Source organism: Rhizoctonia solani, chromosome 5, assembly GCF_016906535.1.
Source record: "Rhizoctonia solani chromosome 5, complete sequence".
Classification (NCBI taxonomy): domain Eukaryota; kingdom Fungi; phylum Basidiomycota; class Agaricomycetes; order Cantharellales; family Ceratobasidiaceae; genus Rhizoctonia; species Rhizoctonia solani.
This window is the reverse complement of record NC_057374.1, coordinates 1,165,531-1,186,226: the sequence shown is the minus strand read 5'-3', so window position 1 is coordinate 1,186,226 and position 20,696 is coordinate 1,165,531. Positions and strand designations below refer to the sequence as shown.

Here is a 20,696-nt window from a genome sequence, read left to right as displayed (position 1 = left end):
TATCCTCCAATGACTTCGCTCGTTCGGGATCTCTCCGACGGAGTAAAGCTTATTCAGATCATGGCACGTCCGATACATACAAAGCTTTTTTATCCTCACTCAATCATTTATTCTAGGAAATAATGGGCAAGTTTCCTCTATTATCTAAGTGCGGTATGAATTCAACGGAGAGAGGACTATAGGAGACGTTTCCCTCGGACGATACAACAAGACGCCCCGTATGCGAGTCCAGAAAGCCGAAAATGTCAACAAGGCTTTGGAATTTATCACTTCCAGAGGCGTTAAATTGACAAATATTGGGCCTGAGGGTGCGCCTCTATTTCTCTTCTCCGTATACGAACGCTCATGGGCAGGATACAGACATAATCGACGGAAATGTTAAGCTTATTCTAGGAATGATATGGACACTTATTTTAAGGTTCACGATTGCGGATATTAGGTTGGTATATCTCCCCTTAGTTCGTTGCCTTGGGCTGATCAGACGGGTAGCGAGAGGGTCTCTCGGCTAAAGAAGGTCTCCTCCTGTGGTGTCAACGAAAGACAGCAGGTTACAAGGAGGTCGACGTCCAAGACTTTGGGTACAGCTGGTCAGATGGCTTGGCTTTGTAGGCTCTCCCCGAATATCACAACCTAGATCAGCACTAAGTGGTCAATCTCAGATGCGCACTTATACATCACCATCGACCCGATTTGATCGATTACGGTTCACTAGACAAGGTGTGTCTCCTTGACATTCCAACCTACCTCTACCCCACTATCCATCGTACCAAACACACCTCCAAAGTCATACAACCGTCCAAAACTAAAACGCAGTTAAATTGCTGTAGACCGACAAGTATACAAACACCAAGCTCGCATTCGATGTCGCAGAAAAGCACCTTGGCATTCCTGTAAGTCCCTCTGGCCTTTCTTCTCATACTCACTCGCCCCTTTGGTAGATTCCCAACTAATGAACTATGTAGCAACTCCTAGACGTAGAAGATTTATGTGATGCGAACCCTCCCGACGAACGATCGGTAATGACCTATATCGCCAGTTTCTTTCACGCATTTTCATCAATGGGTATGTCCAAGCCCTCTCTTTCCACCCCATTTTTTTTTTACCTAACAATTGACCATATAATGTTGACCTTGATAACTAATATGCACACTTCTTCAAAACAGACCAACAAGAAACCGTTTCACGCCGAATCGAGAAGTTTGCGGATTTAATGTATTCAGTCTGGTTGAGCAGGAACGACTACGAGAAACGTATGCGTGCTGTATGTCCCAATTCGTTCAATCAATCATGTTCCGTATGTTGCTACCGTAAACTAACATTAAAAACATCCAGCTTCTGGCCGAATGGTCTGAAAAAACTGCTACCCTCGGCTCAAATGTTTTCGACGGTACGTACACAGATGCAAAGCAACAACTCGTCGAATTTCAAGCGTACAAGAATGCATCCAAACGCCAGTGGGTATCGGAGAAACAAGACCTGGCAATGCTATATACCAATGTACAGACCAAGCTGAGGACTTATGGGCTGAGGGAATATGTTCCTCCTGAGGGCTTGGAACTTTCGGTGAGCAAATGGCGATGGCTTTCGAACGAATACAAGCTGATTTGGTTGACCGAATTGTTTATAGAACATGGACGAGGCTTGGTCCGCACTTTTGGCGGCTGAAGCTACTCGTTCGAAGAGTATCAATGCTCAAATTCGAGAGTGAGTTTCCTTTGATATAGTCTAAAGCATATACTTATATGACTGGGGCAGAATCAAGGAATCGTTGCGTAAAAAGTTTGCAAATGTCGCAAACAACTTTGAACGCCGACTTCGAGACCTTTCTAATGAGCTGTCAAACTTGGACGGACCTCTTGAGGTACATGCTCCAATTCCTCTCTTTACATACGAGTACCAACGAAAGATACGAAAAGGACCAACTTACATCAGCCAAGATAATTCAGACCCGACTCGGCCCTTTTTCCGAATCACTCAAAGACGTAGCAAGTACGGAACAAGAATGCCTAGCGGCCAACGTAGAAGAAAACGATTACACCATTTTCACGCACCAAGATCTACAGTTTGAGTTAGAACTTGTTATACAGAATGTTGTACAGAAGATTTCGTTTATTGATAACCAGGTGAGTCCCTATCTTTCTCCCCTCCGTATCAATGAGCTGACGATAGATTGGTAGATTGTGGCACGAAACATGAGCAACCTCACTCCGGCGCAACTCGAGCAATTTGAAAGCACGTTTAGGTACTTTGATAGGAACGAAACTAATACGCTCGAATTGGCTGAGATGACAGCCGCGCTCGCGAGTCTTGGAATTGTCTATTCAGTAAGTTATATTCATCCTACTTCCGAAATTGACAGTTCAAGCCAATCGTCCGATAGGAGGAAGATTTGATTACCATACATGAACAATTGACGGAAGACTACGGCGCTGTTACTTTCGAGGCTTTTATTAATCTACTCGTGAGTCACTCGGTACAAACGCATATCTACGACCGGCCAACCATCATCTCCTTATAAAGGTCGATATAACCGAGGATCAAACATCTCCCGCCCAGCTCCGGGATGCGTTCCGTGGACTAGCAGGAGACAAGGTAACGATACACCTGTTATCCTTTTACGTGCTAGTGCTGATATTTCCGACAAAAGCCATTCGTAACAGAGGTCGATCTTCGAGCCGCACTTCTTCCACCAACTGCGGTTGAATATCTCCAACAAGCCATGCCCCGGCGAACTGGTTCTGACACAGAGTTTGATTATGAGGCCTGGTTGGATGACGTTTTCGCATAGCCCTCACTCATTACCCTCCCCTCATACGTTTGATTTAGACTAGAGTTTGGTTCCTTCTTTTTTTGCTCGGGTTGAAGTGAACGGGCCATGCTACCTTGTAACACAGTATGGCATAATTTCGATATACCTTTAGGCTAACGAACCAAGTTTATTTTTAAGCAACGGTGCTGTAACCCCTTTTGGTACGAAGTACCGCTCTGTCTTCCGCCCTTCTCGGTTTGTCTAAATGGGTTGGATGAGTTCGTAATTACCACATGATAAGCCCATAGAATATTCTTTAGCCGGGGACCGACTCTGGCGTGGCACTCTTAAGAATATATATTTGGCCCTCTGACGTTAAGCCTTCCCCCCTCGACCCTCTCCATCTCGCAGGTCATGTTTGTGGCAAAGTTTTTCGCAGCGGCTGTTGCTGGGCTTAATCTCTTGGTTGCTGCTCGTACAATCCCATCTGAGTTCCAGGAGCTTCAGAGCAGAGTGAGTGGGTTGGCAGTGTACTGCTGGAAGTGTGCTGACTGACCCGTTAGCAAAATACCCAATACCAGGGGTATGGGTTTGTATACTTTACTGGCGAAGATCTACCAAACGGTGTGTACATGGCCCCGCTTTAATCCACAATTATTCTGATGTCACCTACATTCCTAGGGGAACAAATTTATTTCGGTGAGTACGCCAACCGCATATATATAACTTGTACTGATCTTTCAAAATAGCTGTCAGTCAAGGGAATGACCCCCTACACTGGAACGTGATCAACAACGGCTATGCGGTGCTCAATGCTACGCTCGGCACAAAGGGGGTTCGTGACCCATTCATCATTCGTTCTCCCCAAAACGACAAATTCTACCTGATCGCGACCGACTTGCGGTTCGCAGCCGTAAATAGCTGGGATGTTGCAGGTCGCAAAGGAAGCCGCTCGCTGGCCATTTGGGAGTCACCGGATTTGAAGACATGGTCTGCACAGCGCTTGGTGGAGGTCTCGCCTCCCACTGCGGGTAAGTCATTGGGGTTTGGCGACGCATATAATCTGGCCTAAACTTTGGGTGTGCGAAAAGGAATGTCATGGGCTCCAGAAGCTGTTTATGATGCCAAAGCGGGCCATTTCATCGTATTCTGGGCAAGCAACCTCTTTGCTGCTAGCGATACGAACCACACCGGAACCTCGTATTCGCGCATCATGTATGCCAATACCACTGACTTCAAAACTTTTACCCCTGCGCAAGTCTACATTGATACCGGCTCGGCTGTTATCGACACCAGCGCGATTTATGACCAAGCCACCAGTACTGGCACCGCTTCAGGTATGTCGATTTGTGGTAACATTCTTAGTGCCGCCAGGATCAATCTGACGCAAACTACAGCAAAGCAGTCGGGAATATCGTGCGTACACGGTCCAGTTTTCTATTGATACATACCCTCAATTCAGATCCTGACAGGTACAAGAAAAGAGCTCATCGTTCTTCGGGAAATGGACGACCGTGACGACGGGAATTGGGAATGCTGAAATCGGCCAGAGTGAGGGGCCGACGTGTTTCCTCTCCAACCGATATGCAGGTGTTTACCATCTGTTTATTGACGATCTTTCGTAAGTTCACGTTATCAATGACTAAAATACGTCTGTGTTTTCGTTGAGACTATCTCCACCTCAGTCCCCGTGGCTATGTTCCATTCGAGACTGGAAACATCACATCGGGTGTATGGAAAAAATCGACAAACTACGCTCTTCCAACGAACCCTCGTCATGGAACAGTTTTTGGGATCACCACCAAGGTATGTTTTGAATGCGTTCGCTCAATCAAGTGCTGACATTCTGGTTCAGGAAATGCAAAATCTTTCTGGCCTCTAACCGTGATGTGCGCGGGACTTCGTATACGTATATATATTTGAATCTGATAAACGAAGAGCATCAGTCGGACAAAGTAGCCATAGCGAATGTTGAACAGTGTCCCATGACGAAACCACGAACTGAAATTCAGAAGTAATCATTGGGCTATAATACCCCAAAACGATTTCCATTCTGTAAGTAAATTGTTCATTGATATAGTGGTGTCGTTCGATGAAGTGCCTATTGTTGGAAACGCAATTAGTACCAACCAGCGAATCATCCACCGAGAACGCAAGGAATTATTAAAGTACTCATGCAGCAGGGATGATTATGGAAACATTCATCGTTAGTATATATAAGGACTCGACACGAATGACTATGGAAGATACAGATAGGACTACTCCTGACGCAAACACCTACGAACGAAGACCCAAAGAATGATATATCAAGGAGAGACAGATGGAATGAGCGATATTGGAAAGACAAACGAGTCGGAGTAACTAGGTAAATAGAGACAAAGAAAAGGATAAAAAGGAATGGTCATAAACGTGCCCAGATACATTAGTATCAAACTCCATTTGCTGCGGCCTTGGCTAGAAGCGAGCCTTGAGCAAACGGGCTTGGGGTGGAATCTTGAACAAGTGGAGGAGGATATTGGGGTCCGGCAGCTCTAGATGATACATTGTTTTTCTTGGTACCAGATCGTGATAACATTGACTTTGAAGAAGTAAGGGTGGTGCCAGCATTGACAGGTCTAAAGAGAACAGTGCGTTCTTGCTGAAGTATATAAGACTGATTGTTGGTGTTAGAAAGAGTCAATGTAACACGCTAAGAGTACTCACTCGAGCCAACAAGATCCTAGCGAGCCATAGTTCTCCACTATTCTTATCACAAGAGAAGATGTGGGAGCTATCCTCTTCTTTCTCGAATACGCCACTTATGTCAATCGACTTGACAGCAAAGACGTATGGCTTGGGAGCGCGAGGTACGTGGGTAACGATGTATCCGTCGAAATGAGAAAGGCTGCAAAGATGTGTCCTGTCTTTACCCTATCATAGAACGTTTGTTTGATTCTGGGTATCGTTGTATTGAGCAGATAAACCGACCTTTTCGTTCTTACAAGCAAAGAGACCATGCTCCCTGAGCTCGAGCCACCGCTTACTCCATTTTCCAGGCCGAGAGATCCACATCACCCAGCCAGCCATTAAGGGAGAGCTAGAAGGAATATTCTATAGAGCTGTTTAGCCTTCGGGCAATAGCATAAGTTGAAAGCAGTCTCACCTCTGGTTTTAGGAGCGAACAAAAAGACGAAAATCTGATAATGAGCACGTTGACACGTTTCTCCGGGTTCCAAGCTTTAAGCACGTCGGTGATGAGCTCAAAATCGCGCACAGGTCGCTCTGAAATTAAACTCAGCAATTAGGTCCGAATGAAGTGAATTGGAATGACTCACCCATACCACATTCATTTGACTGCTCCCAAAGTTGCCATGACCCAGTTTCATCGATGTCGAGTTCCCCACGTTGCCTGGCCATATCGAGGACATCCGCAGCCGTTGTATTGGGCGCTCCAATATCAACCACGATGAACCGCTGGCGGTCTCCAATGTAAATTCGCTGTTCAACGACCGGAGGAACATAAGGTTCTGGTTGAGAGGGCCTTCGACCTGGGACTGGCAGAGTTTCCACAGGAGGCATCGGCGGCATTGGGGGACGGGCACTGGATGGGTCTCGCATAGAGCGAGAACGCGCCACACGCGAACTTTCCCCTTCGTCATCGGTCTTGCTACCACCACGGTGCCGAGACAAAGTGCCGTTACGTGACAAGCCCTTGGCTCCATGGTCACGGGGATTGTCTTGTGAACCTCTAGGCCTGGATATAGTGCCGCTGCGCGAAAGAGCGGCCTTGGAGGTTGGCACAGGTGGTGCGATATCGGGGGCGGAGGGGCGGCGGTTGGACAACGTCGCGGAGCGTGACAGGGAAGTGGGGCCAGGAGGGGGGTTAAGTGGCGCTTGTTGCTCCATGGATCCATTTCGGGTATGCGTCCTCGAACGACTGACGTAGGAAACATTCGAGGTAGTACGCGATCGCACACCAGGAGCAGGCAACAGACTTCCGGGACCCAAGTTCGTTTCGGATTGCATCTGCCTGGGCGAGCGCGGGGAAGGGAGCGGAACACGGTCGCGTGAGTGCTCACCACCAACCTGAACATTCAGGAGGCGTTTTGCCAATTCGCCAGCAACTACGCCGCCTTCACCTCCAGTGGCTGTAGCGCGTTCTGCAGCGCGCTTGTTCATACGTTCAAGTCGTCTCTGTCTTCGCTCTTCACGATCCGCTTTATCTTGGAGCCTGATCGACTTCTGGGCCTTGAGCGCAGTAGGCAGACGTTGAGCAAGGGGTATTTCATCGTCGGAGCTATCGTAGGGAGTTGCAATTTCTCTGTTCATGGTGCGAGAGTTGGACGATGGTGGACGTGGCATGAATTGAGAGCGAGAGTGAGTAGGAAAGCTTGGCCCAGGGTGGGTGTCACGGCCACGCCAGGGTCGTTGTCCGGATTCAGACTCGGACTCGGAGCCAGTCTCGGATGAATCCGAATCTTCGGGCGCTTGTTGGCAGTGACCGTCCCCTTCGTTTCCTCCAAAATTAACCTTGCTCTGTCCACTTTGCCACTCGTAACTAACACCTTGCTTCTGATAATCTCCTTCGGCACCGCCTTGGATTCCATCTGATCCCATCTGATTGCGTGGACCGACACCTGCGGGGGCCTCGTTTAACATGGGCTCGGATGAAGTGGTGTCCATACTACGGTCGGATGATGTACGACTCGAAGGCGGGGGCGTGACTGCTGTATCGAGCTCGTTTAGCGTTTGCAAGAACGATTCGGACGATACATCGATCTCCTCGTGCGAAGTGGATGAAACCATGCTGTCCCGAACAGAGGCTGACAACCCCTCACTGACCTGGGAAACAATGCTCTCCCGGGGTTGAATCGTCGACGCCACGCTGGCGCGAACAATTGGGTCCGTTGGAGCTGTCAAGGATATAGTTGGATCGTCATAAGAGCCTACGAACGAACTCTTTCGAGACGAGCCAACTCGCGAGGGCGGACTGGACCACCAGACTTTTTGATCCTCGCTACCAGATAAAACCCGACCGGCGGATTCTTCGCCCTCATCCACGTCTTCGTTTTCATCTTCATCTTCCTCATTCTCATTCTCATCTTCATCTCCCTCATCCTCATCTTCATCTTCGGCAATAGAGCTCTCACTTGCCATCCTTACCAGGCTCCGCATAGGAGACCTTGGGAACGGAGAGCCGCGGACAGGGGAGTGAGATGGGCGAGAAGGGATGATCAACGAGCCTAGGCCGCGAGTAGCAGGGCTATAGAGTGTACGGCTTGGAATGTCATCCCACGGCTCTGAAGGAAATCGTGCAGCTGCAGCTGAGCGCGGTATAGGAACAATGACGTTCTTCCGAGTAAGGGTAGAGAGCGAAGGTAAGCTGGGGCGAGCAGGGAGAGTGGCTCCTCGACGATTTCCGGGTCCTCGACGACGATCCAGCGACCTTCCTATACGACGTGTAGGAGCCGCTTGATGGAGTGGTTCTATTGGGATGGTGTAAACATCGGGTTGAGACAAGGATCGGCCCCGGCTATGTGAATATATGCGTATACTAGATTCTTCTTCCGAGTCATCGTCCCCGTATATACTGCCAGAGTATTCGCTTTGTACGTTTAGTCGATCATCCACCGAGTTCAGGAGGGGTGGTAACGAAGAGGAAATAACAGAATCCGTTCTTCCGGCATACATCTCGCTCCATGCTCCGACCTTGAGGGCCATTGTACTAGCGAACGGATCGGGAGAGAGAAGGTCAAGGTGGCTGCTTGAGGGACTAATGTTGTGTTCGTCGCCGCTGGCGAGATACGGGCTATGGATACTACTCGACTCGGTCAGCGCGCAGCTAGAACCAACCCTGCCTGGTCTCTCGGCGCCTTCCACCCATCCCTCGGCCTCCTTGGCATTACTCGCAGTTCTTCCTCTCAGTCTTGGTGCTACCCCGTCATCTCTCATTCGGCTCGACTTCCTCCGAGCGCGCTTCATGAAAGCAGGAATGAGTGCGGCCAATGCTTGTGGTGCACGCAAACTGGTCACGCGAGCTCGAATACCCGATGCGACACTAGAGCTTTCAGCGTGAACGCTCTGATCGGAGCACTCTGCCTGGAAGCTACGGCTTGTAGAACTTTCTGCGCGGAAGCTAGGGCTAGAACTTTCGGCATAGATACTGCGACTTGATCCTTCTTGGTAGACATTCAAGTGCGAAACTGGACTGATTGCCCCATTTCCCTCCCTAAACTAAAGTCAGCCTAATTCCAGTGCCTTCGTCCGCGTTCGACTCACCTGGGGTAATCCTTTTCCCTGTCAACTCCACTCACGCCGCTATCTGTGGTTAGAGGCCGCGCACCCATTCCCAAACCAGACCTTGATCCAACAACACCCTCCACAGCTCCATTGTTATCACCAAGCGAAAGTATGCCGGTCTGAACGTTTGTCCCACTAGCATATGTTCCCACTCCTGCAAACCCAATTCCCGGTCCAAGTCTTAGTGCTGGAGGCGGCTCGCTTGTTCCGATACGAGTAACGCTCAAACTCGGAGATGTATCTGTGGTACCAGTATAAAGCGTGGGTGTGTCATAGCCGCCTGCATCTGATCGGGAATAAGAGTAACCTTCGCCGCGAAGAGGGTATGGATAGCGGGATGCCGACCCATCGTCGCTCGTATAGTCGTTATCTTCGGATGCAGGGAATGGAACGGAAATCATAGCTGGGTGGGATGGCGAAATGGAGTTGGGTGAGCTATAGGGGGCAAGAGATGTTGACATAGCAACTGGTGAGCTAGGCAGAGATCCTATCTGAGAAGATAAAATCATCGACCTAGTAGGAGAGACGGCAACGGCAGAACGAGCGGACGATACGGTAACGAACGAGTGATCGCGGACGAGCGATACAACAGAGTGGGTGGGTGAAACAACACCGGCCGTTCCGGTGGGCGAGACCACAGCTGAGGAAATAGAGGAGGCTGCGGGAGAGGGAATTGTAACCCCTGTCGTAGATGTTCCTTCCAAATACAAATTTTCGCCTTGTGCAGCGTGAGAAGGGTCAGCGTGCGCGCCATGCAACGTGCTGGCCGACTGCATGCTCGGCTGTGTGAGAGACGACAAGTCTAAACTAAGCGGCTCAGGGTGTCTCTCAATGTCGGTATCCAAACTTCGTCCATCAATATTCCCGCTGGTACCAGCGCCAACCCTCGGTGCCGATATTATTGGCTGTTCCATCAGATGCGTGAGACCGTCGCCCACGCGTGTTGATGACGAAATTGAGCCTGATCTGGCATTGGTCGAGCCACCTTCTGGATCGTCGAGTAGGAGCGCCTGTGAATCAGCCAGGGACGGAAGCTAAGTCGCCGGATTTCAAAGCCGGGATGAAACAGCCACGCAGGGTCGGCATGCATGGTGACCGAAACCCAAAACACCAAAAATAAAAAGGAGTATATTTTGTTCCCGAGTGGTTGCAATTGGCATGGCCAGAACGTAGACGAATTGTGTCGAGCCGAGTGTTGATCATCGCAAGAACGAAATTGGTCGACCAAAAACGTCAGAGTAAGCGCCGCCAAAGGTAATCGGAGAGCCAAATGTGGTTGAAAAGTCGAAATCAGAAATGATCAAGGCAGCATAAGCCGGCAACAAGAAGTGACGCCACCATGAGGCAGACGACGAGACATGACACAGTCGTTTCCGCAGGGTAGATGTTTCCGATTATATGACACGTCGGCGAAGCAAAAACGTTAAAAAAATAAAATAACAGTGCGCATATAGCCAATCAGAATAATTTCTCCGAAATGAACAGCACAGCACTCACCGTTTCCCTGTCAGGATCCACACATGCGTGATTGCCGTGAACAAGCAAGTTATTTGCAGACTCCTCTTGTGCGCGTATAGTGCTTGTGCTAGCAGTAGATAATCGTGGATTCAAACCAAGAGTCAGCCCCAAGTCATGACTGAACGACTCAGCACCCATATCATACTGAAAATGCCCGAGAGAACAAAAGATTCAGGTAAAATGTCGGTCAAAGGGCGATCAGAACTTGCGAGGTGCGGGGATAAACTATTGCTTACGAAGGAGGGTATACGAGGAGCTCGGGACATCGAGTCGATAACCGGCACTGTGAGCGAGGAATGGACTTCGCACTAGGAGGCTGCAGATAGTTTGAGAGCTTATTGTAAGTTTGCTTATCAATTAAGTAATAACATACCATCACAGTAGCGGTACTCGTGGTACGGGGACGTGGATCCAATCCAGGAAAGCGAGGAAAGACTGGAGAACGTGTCTTGGAGTGCTGAGATGCGTTCTCCGATACTGATGTAGCTCTTTTGCGTCCCCCAAAGGTGTTCTGAAGCACCGCGAGTGCTGGCCGAATGCTGAAGGACTCAGCTCGCGCGCGCGAGAAGGCGGGTGAGGGCGGAAGTAGCATAGTGTGTTGGTCATTTTCTCGGTATTTATCTCCTCCTCCATTCCGCACGTCATAGGTTGCCTCGATACTACTCATCGGTGCCAATGTCTCGCTCTGCAAGTGTCTCAGCTAATTATTACTGCGCTTATGCTCAGGGGCTAGCAACCAATATCCAATCACTCACTACTGCTGGTATAATTGCGTCGAATGCTCTAGCTTGTATTCTTGTTGTCGTTGAACACAATGCTTTCGACGCAGAGACAGGCCGCGAGGCGGATGGTCGTTGGCGCAATATTCAATCTGCACCTTGTTTTCATCCCTGCAGCGTTACGAGTGACAAGCGCCCGTTGTGACGTAATCGTCACAACCCTATTTTGGTCAGATCATCGGCAAGCACAACAGAACCCGATCCCCACGTGGGCACCTGGCCAGGCCCCGACGTCACTCTGCCGCCCTAGTGTTCGCACGCCCCCTTCTGTAGAAATTTCGGTGTAAATCCCGGGATCCCGGTCCATTTTTCACCAGATGTATGCATGACTCATACGAAAAGGTCCAAACACTCGCCCAAAAATTCCCCTAACCAATCCTCCATCGTAACTCTCATAGTTCCACTTGACGTCGTGCCTTTCACTGCACTGTTCCTGTGCCCTGATCAGCTCGTTCTTGTTATTCTACCGCGTGTTCTATGATTGCTCAGTCATTTGGATCGAATTGACTGAATTGAAGATGGTTATATACAATCCCGGCTTCCCCGTTCCCCAATCACAAGCTCAGCTTCCTAAACTTCGACATATAGGTCGAAGAAAACCTGTAACCACCCCCTTTATGATGTTCTAACACTATGTTGGGCCATAGCTTCTCCTCTTGTCTGTGCGTATGTTATTACTCCTCCATTTCAACCAACAAGCACCCCTCTGCCGATCACTAAAATGGCCTAACTCCGGGCGATCGTTTAATCGGTGCTGACAAATACCAGATTAATCGGTCAATCCCCTGGCCACACTTTTTTTTTTTTTTGCAGCGGAAGACGAACGGAAGCTAAATGATAAATGGGGGTTGGGGGAGGCGGATGCTCTGCTGTATGTGTCAAGTCATTCACACGCAACATTCTCTGAACCACCCTAAGATCGGGTTTTTTGATAACCCGTGTTCATCAGACACGTCCCTATTTTTACACGCACACGCTGCTCGACTTTCCCATTCCGCTGTGTGACGGAGCTATTGTATCCAGCGTCACATAGTCGATCTGTATCTGAATCGTGATCGCGCCCCGTCGGTTGTTGAATCGTATTACGCTCAACCTGCGCAATTTGGGGATCATAATTTCAATCGAAACTCAGCCTATAGCGCGTGCAAGCCAGTTTAATTACCAGCAGCAGTATTTTGTACGCTGACATCGCTGGGCGGCGAGTCCGGGAATCCGACAATATATGTGATTTTGACATTTTAGTGTCGATTGGGCGGCACGGTGATCAGACTGGGTTAGCCATGTGCTCTTAAACCCCTTGGTTTCCGGTTAAATTTCGAGCGAATTTTCGCCACACATGCTCGATGGGCGCACTGAGATAGAAATACGCCACTGCTCAACTCGTTATCAGCTCCGGCCAGGGCCCCGCCTCGGTAAAATCGGACCGAGCGTGACCACCAACCCCCCGCTCTCATACTCTTGCCCCGAGCTCAGAGCTCCGCCCAACTTTCTCTCCGCAAGAAAACATTCGGTCAAACTTTGACAAGCAACATGCATCCCTGGATCACACAAATAGTAATTCTCTTCCATGTTCGCCCTGGCTTCCAGAACAGCACATGAAATTCGTTCACTCTTCTGATCCACCGTTCTATCTTATTGTCACGGGCAATGGACCGGAACGAAACTTCACGAATTAGAGAAAGTGACCAAACACATTCATGGCTCGGAGACAACTCTTGTTTACAGTAACACCATTCCGAAGGTCAGGGAGCCATCTTCTGTGTATATATGCATCGTCCTTCTGCCCGAAGTAAAAGAAAAATATAGGAAAGAGGGCCCAGCTTTAACTCAATTCGATCGTCGAAATTCTACAGCGTTGTGAATGCTAACATAAACTCCCTAGCATAAGTGGAGACGATAGACGAAAACAAATTCAAGAATCACTCATAGCTGAGCGTAAAGTGAAAAGGGAGAACTTTTGATTTACGCCCTAAATCTATTATTCGGCCAGTACGTCAAGGCCTGCCAATATTTGAGGCCCGGCTCTGACCAACTATGGGCCCGGGAAGGATCAAGCTGGGCGTGTTCAATAATTTCAAAGTATATTCGGACCTTGCCTCTCCTGTAAATAAAATACATGCTGTGACCATGCTGCATCGCTAAACACAAGCCTCAGCGCAAATCCGAGCCAAGTACACAAGACTCGGCACGACCGAGTGCTAAGCATTCCAGGAAATAACATGAATTGAAAACCAACTCGAAAGGAAACTAGCGTGCCCACTTCTTCGCCAATGAAATAGCTCCGTGGTTGCAGTGTGGCACCAGCATGTAATCGTCTGCGTTCTGTAGATCATTACCAAAATGAACATAGGTTCTTTTACCCCTGGAGCAAGGTTCTAAATGTTTATACTTGAACTCGGGTGAGTTGAAAAGTCGAGTACGATGGCGAATCCACTTGGAGCTGCGACGGGGGGCAATTTGGACTTCCCTTGTAATAAAAAATCTCTCACACGTGTAGAGTGTCCCGGAACAGACGACGATCGTTATGTAAACCCTCAACATCGTGGCCGCTTACTCAACGGTGCCTGGCATTTTTGTCGAATCTGCTCGGCGTCTCTTGCCGCATGTTACTTTTCATGAATCTGGCTTGCATGATGAACGAGAGCTTATGAAAATCAATGGTGTAATGAACGTTAATCAGAGCGTCTAAATGTCCAAAAACAAAAATAAATATTGCGGTCCGTAGACCGTCCACTCTGAACTAGCGTGTCATCCTTGTGCAGGGGCCATGCTAATCTTCTCTGTATCGTTCCAATTTTTGTATATGTCACTCCGAAGAGGACAAAATCAGGTGCCCAATCCCAATTGAAGCAGTTGACCAAATTATTTAATTCCGGTTTTGTGGGTCGCAACATAGACCGGCGCTTACATAAATCGCCCCTGGCGGTTGTCCTTGCCGCACTGTCACCTAGGTTATAGAGCGAACCGCCTAGACAACTAAGTTCACCAAGTGGAAGAATCAACATATCCCGAAGCCAGAGCACTCCCAGGGGTCCGTATGACCGACGAACTTGAACTCCCACGAGGCAAAAAGGAAAACAACGGACGTAGCAGACAGGGTGGAGCTCCCTCCAATGAAAATGCTCCACCTAGGTAAAAATAAAAGCTTAAATCATTTGTATAGGGCGGGTGCTACTTCCTTCTTTGCCCAAATTGTAAAAGTAGAATTACATGCAAGGGGTTAGAGCGGTCGTGTGAGATCGGCGGATCCCTATAGCGTACTTGAAGATGGAAGGGAACGGACCAACTCAAACCGAGCGTACCGCAAGAAGTTCCGGACATAGAACAGACGCTCATCCTCCACCTTTACATCATACTCCCAGTCCTGCACACAACGTGGGAAAAGCCCCTATTCTCAAACTTGCGTCAAGGAGCACGATGATTTCATTGTCTGAAGTTTGATCCCGCTTGGTCATTTCGGCTAGTTTAAGAGACCATGAGGGACTGGGCGATTGCTCCCGCTAATTTCCGGCGATGAGACAAAAGGCATAGATGTACGTACAATGTCCGGGCCGCTTGGTAGACAATAAATAACATTTGGAGGTGACTGAACTTACCTTTTATTATTAGGGTGGTTTACGTTGACTGTGTCCCTATCCCATACATTTTCACAAGGGTATTCCCCTGCACTCGTACCGTAGCCTCCAAGCGCCGCCTGTAAATCGCTCCGATGATCAAGTGTGCGCAACGCACTCTATTGTGAACGGTGTATCACGTATATCCCAAGTGGTATACACCAAACACACACAAGTATGGTCCCTCAGTCCTCCAGACACCGCTCAAAGTCCAGCCTGCCTCTCCCCCTTGAAACCAGCAAACAAACACAAGGTGCATGACGCGCTCACATGCATATCACCGATTGTTATTAAAGCGAACCAGTACGATCTTATGCACCCAATCCGATATCCAGCTTGCAGTTGCAACCAAGTGGAGTTAGAACCAGGCACCGGCTAGACCTGATTTATGTTGTGCCGCCGAGCTACGCATACTCTTAAATGTGTATGTGAAGTCTAGAATGCAGCTATATCTATATCTTAGCTTAGATATATGCGGTCTACATGGTCGTGTGAGATTGGTTCTAATCGGATTATAACATCTATGTGCATGAGCACATTTCGCCGCCATCTACGGAGCTTCTCAGAACGTTAACAGAATACATTCATTACACGGTAGATCACAGCACGAACATCCTTCAACACACTCTCACGCGGTTAAATAATATCTCTATCTCCCATACATACGCACACTGCCTACAAGAACCGCGATCACATACACATATACAGAACTCGATTCCACAAAAAAGTGAGTCTACGCCAAACAAACCGTCATGCCGTACGCAATGACGTCCACCCACCACCACTACTACTACCACCACCACTCAACTCCCCTCCACCCTCACCCGATTCATCTCGAAGCAAACAACCACACCCCTCGCGTTCTGTTCGGACGCGCTGTTTGCTCTGCTCAGAAAGTAGTCCGGGCGGTTTCCGTGTGTGGCCATGCGACTCGAGTCATTCCGTGTCCGTTCCGCGCTGGGATGTCACTGCTTGGGGGGCGAGGTCAGAGCCCCGAGGCGGGTCGATAATCAAGGAAATGTATCGATCATCATAATTATTTTAGACTAGTACAACGTTTTAATTTATATTCCGGTAATTCCGCTCGCCTTGTACATCCTGTCGAGCACATGCTCTCGACCAGGTCCCCGAGCTCTGCAAGTCGTTGGTTTATTACAAACCTATCGTCATATTCAGTTCCCAAGACAAAGGACATCGTCATTTATTTACACATGCATCTCAAGCATATGTCCCGCGTCAGTTCGGCAGGGAGGCAGAGGGGCCGATTTCAATCGTACGTTCCAACGAAGAGGAGGGGTCTGCGAAGCCCGCAAAACTCCCCCACAGACGTCATGACGTCGTTTACCCCCTTCTCCTCCCCCACCTCTCTCGCCTCCCTCGCAACCGAGATCTTGAAAGCGGCCCAATTTAGGCACGCATATACCCAGCCCTGCGAGGTTCCAGCCAACCACAATACGGCCGCAAAATGAAATGAGGGTTCCTGCCGTATCACGTGCTAGTAATTCAAGAGTCTTGATGAACATGAGCGCATCAATCAAATCACCGATCTCCCGCGCCCCACCTTACGCTCCACCCACTATTTGGGCAATGGGCAATCGCCTAGGCATGACGTGAGATAGTTTAATGCGGCAATAGCCTAATGAAATAACACCTCTATCTAAAACAACAAGAGCGCATGGGGAAAAAGAGATCGTCTAGTGCTATGGACAGAGTGAGAGGGAAAAAACGGTGAATGCGATAGGCAACGAGGGGCCCATGACACACCCACGGGCAAATCATGTCCGTGAAGGGAAAAAGAGATGAGGGGGATGCTAGGTGTGATGAGTTGGCTAGTATACACACAGACACGAATACTACTACATAAAAGTGCAAGAGGAACCGATGGGAGGATTTTTGAGTCGAGGTGGATCATGAGACGGGTTTGTAGTAGATCGTAGTAATATACTAAACACGCGATGAGCACGCGTAAGACTAAAAGGGAGAGCAAACTGACCTTTCGATGATACCTCGTCGTGGTTCCAACGGCCAAAACTCCGCCCTTGATGGCACTTGTACCGAGATGGTTGAGTACAACGTGGTTGGGTACGGGTAGGACCGAGTTGTCATCAGCTCCGCCCGCGGCGCCGACTCCACCCATGGATGCAACTGTTGGTTTTCCCACTCCACTCGCGGCCGATGCGTTTCCTGTCGTGCGGGCGTTGAGAATTACTTTTTCAAGATGACGGGGGAGGGCTGGGGGGTGAGGAATAAGCGGGGGAGAGGGGGCATTGGGCTGGCCGCGCTGTGCGAGATATTCTTCCTCCTTTTTAACAGCATCGGAGAGCAGGGGCGGGATTTCAGACGTCCAGGGAGGAAGATGGTCTGTGCGCGTGTCAATCGGGGCCCAGGTGCGAGCGAAGTCGGTCGTACCTGGGGCGCTGGTGAGGCCCTTTTCCCAGCCGAGGACACCGTCTGTCTCGGCGACCTCGATGTAGTTGACGAGATTGCCTGCGTCGTCGACGGCTGTGGGGAGGCTGTCTGAGCACTTCCATTGGTCGTCGACGATGAATTTGAGGCGGTATGTGCCTGGGCGCAGATCGAGGGTGGTGACATGGCTATGGGATGTGGGGCTGGAGCGAATGAGAGCGTGTAGAATGGACATGGTGTATGCACTTACTCCCATACGAGGGTGCGGCGGCCTTGCCAGTCGCGGTCAAAGGTGCCTGCAACCTCGACGCGGATGCCGTCATGGGGCCAGACGAGGGGGGTGGGGACGAGGGTGGCAGCAGGTGGGGCGGGTGTGTCGGCGCGTGACTTGCCCTTGGAGACACCGAGGGGAATGGTCGAGTAGATGTGCTCGCCCGTCTTCTTTGGCGACCGGCGCTTGGGGGGCGAGGACAAGGTCGGTGGGGTGCCGGGTGCGGCCGATGCCCGAGCAACAAGGGACGATGGGGGCGCATGGTATCCTCCGCGGCGGTGGGACGGGCTCGGGTGGTGCGGCGCGTGGTGCGGGGCTGGGAGCACGTCGTTCATGGCTGGAAAGAGTGAGCGAGGATAACATAATCAGCAGTCCATCACTCACCTTGGACGTCGAGGAGCGAGTCGTTGGTGTTGTTGAAGCGGTGGATGCGTTCGCGGTCTCTGTCTCTGTCTCTGTCGTTTGGCTGTGCTCGGATGGGGATGGGAATGCTCGGTGCTTGCTGGGGCGGAGAGCGTACGTGTGGGGTGAGACCAAGCTTGGTAGTCAAGTCTGGGAGCTCGAGCGATCGTTTGCGTGGACCGTGTGTGGGTCTGCGCGGAGGCGGCCGTATCGTCGAAGTCGTCGGCAGCGGTGACGGTGACGGTGACGGTAACGGTGACGGCTCTCGTGCAGCGGGTGGCGCTGGTGACGGTCCCCGTGAGCGTGTGCGCGGGTCGAGTGTGTGCACAGGCGGGTGCGAGGCTGACTGGCCCATCCGATCGAGCAATGAGATATTATATACCAGGTGGTGGTCGACCTCAGGCGCGGCCAGTCAGTCCCTGCAATCCCTCACACAATTGGAGCACCTACTACTCGACGTCAAAAAATCCCAAATCCCCGGCCGAATACCTGCTCTTGTAATCTACGCTCGATCACACTACAAACAATTCACCCCCCATCTACTCTTCAACTCGTGCATGAGCCAGGTTCCCTTCCTCGCTCGCCTCAAATGTCCACATTTCCCACTGTCCGGGGGTCCACTTCCCAAAACGTCACTCGTCCGTTTACCTGGCTTCCCCCTACCTCTTTCGGTCACCCGAGATCCGCAACCGATGTCCTGCTCATCCTCCTTGCCACCAGCACCCCTCCCTCGCGGCCCTCTCCCAATTCCCCCCACCCACACTCATCCATCTTGCCTCCTCTTTCATCCACCCATTCCGCCCTCTGCCATTCTCAGTCACGTGATTCCCCTACGGTGTTTCTTCGGTCCCGTTCCCTGTATGCGCCCATCGCGGAACGTGTATGCATCTCGTCCCTCGTTTTCTCGAACCATCCCCTTATCGGTGAGACGTCACTCGTTCCCCCACACTAAAGTCTATACGGATATCTCGGAATATCCCTGTATAGATATCTTGTACAGTCTCAAAAATCAACCCCACCCAGCGTGGTTTTAGCCGCATAGTTTCGAGGGGATTCGCCATATCTCTAGCCACATCATCCGACCAGCAGAACCACTTTGTAACTTCTGAGATTTTCAGTCCGGTCAATGTTCAACAAATCACATCTAGTTTGTATTTTGACTACGACGATGAGGTGCGATCTCGTCTGGCCACCAAGCACGAAATGATCTCATACCACTATCTACCTGGACATAAAAAAAAGACACCCCAACAATGTCTTATCATGTCCAACCCCTCAAACCTTCTCCCCACACATGTTCGAGATCTGAACAAGCCGCAAGACTCATTCCCCATGGGCGTAGCACGTTTCTCGTTCCCGAACGATATCGATCCCGCGAGACGAATTACGTCTGCCCGATCCTCGTTTTCCTGACCCACCTTGGAGTCTTCTTTTTCTTCCCCACACGACATGTGAACAAGCTTCGACTGTTCCTGTCTATGCTTTCGTCATTTCGTTCTCAGCTGAATACTATCATCTGGAGAGCTCTTTTGGCAGTACCTGCACGCGTAGTATAATGGGGGGGGGGTCCGAGATATGTGATTAATGTAAATCAATTCGGTTAGATCCGCTCTGTATGGTGCGTTCTTGTACATCCTACCCGTGATATTACCATGACGAGGACAACACATGTAATGACGACTGAGATAACGCGTATCCTAGCATCAAGTTCTTGAAGTTAGATGCTCAGATACAACGCTTATTGGCACGGATGGATATATTATCTCATGATTGCACGATCCGGTCCGGTGAATTGTCTAAATTTCTAGACAGCAGCACGATTAGTCGAGAGGAACGACAATAAGAAAGGAAGTCTAACATCTACGTGCACATCTTCCGCTCTAGATCTCCCAGTCCACGATTATTCATCCAAGTACCAGATAAGTTATTCTCCCAATCAGCCCGAGGCAATATACATCGCTTACAGGAACGGGGTGATACCACGAGAACAGCACGCATACAACCAATCTTCCGCTCTCACCCATCCCCCGCATACATCCTATACATTCGTCTCAACTCAGCCCGAGCAAGCGAAAGCCACACGTTTTTATGCGGGTCCGATAGACCAGTCTGGACCTTGATTTCTGCCCCTTCCTCCCCATCCTCCCCTTCCCCCCTCTTACGACGTCATCACCCCGAACTTAATTTACCCCGCGTATGATCATCGACTGGTTTTCGTGTGTGTACGTGTGGGGTCGGAACATCAAGAGGGGCGCTGTGGATGTTGAACTGCGCACAAGGGATCGTGCTTGACTAAACTGAACTATACTATACTATACTTGTTGACGAACCGAGTCGGCCGAAGTGGTTTGGCGCAGGCGGCCGAATGAGGGACCGCTCGAGCGCCATGTGATATCTAGAACTGGCTTAATTTAGGTATATCTTGATGGCGCGGGGGAAGAGAAGGGGAGGGGGGGGGGACGAGTGAGTCGCAAACGGATGTATTCACCTTTGTGCCCGAGTATATGTACCTTGGATGTACTGCTCCATGGCCTAGTGGGTGTCCCCTGGGACCCATAGCCACCGGCTAAGCAAAGTACTAGTCATGCGTTTTCGGCGTTGGTGAGTCCCGAGACGAACTTGAGCCGGTGTTGGTTGGTCAATAAGAACCCCCGGGTCACTTGAAATTTGTGTTTGTA

At 50.1% G+C, this 20,696-nt stretch overlaps 4 protein-coding genes across 4 annotated transcripts; 2 read left to right on the top strand and 2 right to left on the bottom strand.

Moving 5' to 3' along the window:
• Positions 1–220: 220 nt before the first annotated feature.
• RhiXN_09186 (Calponin homology (CH) domain) lies at positions 221–2,788 on the top strand (the record flags this gene model as incomplete). The annotated part of the gene is made up of 15 exons (XM_043329002.1): positions 221–308; positions 361–443; positions 490–605; positions 660–717; positions 828–890; positions 963–1,062; positions 1,164–1,261; positions 1,333–1,563; positions 1,628–1,704; positions 1,756–1,861; positions 1,917–2,123; positions 2,178–2,324; positions 2,381–2,461; positions 2,521–2,592; positions 2,648–2,788. The coding sequence occupies 15 exons, from the start codon at positions 221–223 to the stop codon at positions 2,786–2,788; spliced, it is 1,668 nt and encodes a 555-aa protein (XP_043180448.1).
• A 375-nt stretch (positions 2,789–3,163) lies between these two features.
• RhiXN_09185 (glycoside hydrolase family 43 protein) lies at positions 3,164–4,631 on the top strand (the record flags this gene model as incomplete). Its single annotated transcript, XM_043329001.1, has 9 exons — positions 3,164–3,262; positions 3,313–3,373; positions 3,431–3,448; positions 3,499–3,780; positions 3,841–4,086; positions 4,147–4,169; positions 4,222–4,370; positions 4,435–4,555; positions 4,605–4,631. The coding sequence occupies 9 exons, from the start codon at positions 3,164–3,166 to the stop codon at positions 4,629–4,631; spliced, it is 1,026 nt and encodes a 341-aa protein (XP_043180447.1).
• A 546-nt stretch (positions 4,632–5,177) lies between these two features.
• Positions 5,178–11,138, bottom strand: RhiXN_09184 (uncharacterized protein; the record flags this gene model as incomplete). The annotated part of the gene is made up of 9 exons (XM_043329000.1): positions 5,178–5,402; positions 5,453–5,659; positions 5,717–5,839; positions 5,892–6,010; positions 6,064–8,957; positions 9,008–10,038; positions 10,526–10,613; positions 10,783–10,862; positions 10,920–11,138. The coding sequence occupies 9 exons, from the start codon at positions 11,136–11,138 to the stop codon at positions 5,178–5,180; spliced, it is 4,986 nt and encodes a 1,661-aa protein (XP_043180446.1).
• Positions 11,139–16,847: 5,709 nt separating this feature from the next.
• On the bottom strand, positions 16,848–18,373 carry RhiXN_09183 (uncharacterized protein; the record flags this gene model as incomplete). Its single annotated transcript, XM_043328999.1, has 4 exons — positions 16,848–16,883; positions 16,933–17,548; positions 17,596–17,953; positions 18,001–18,373. The coding sequence occupies 4 exons, from the start codon at positions 18,371–18,373 to the stop codon at positions 16,848–16,850; spliced, it is 1,383 nt and encodes a 460-aa protein (XP_043180445.1).
• Between the last annotated feature and the right edge of the window lie 2,323 nt (positions 18,374–20,696).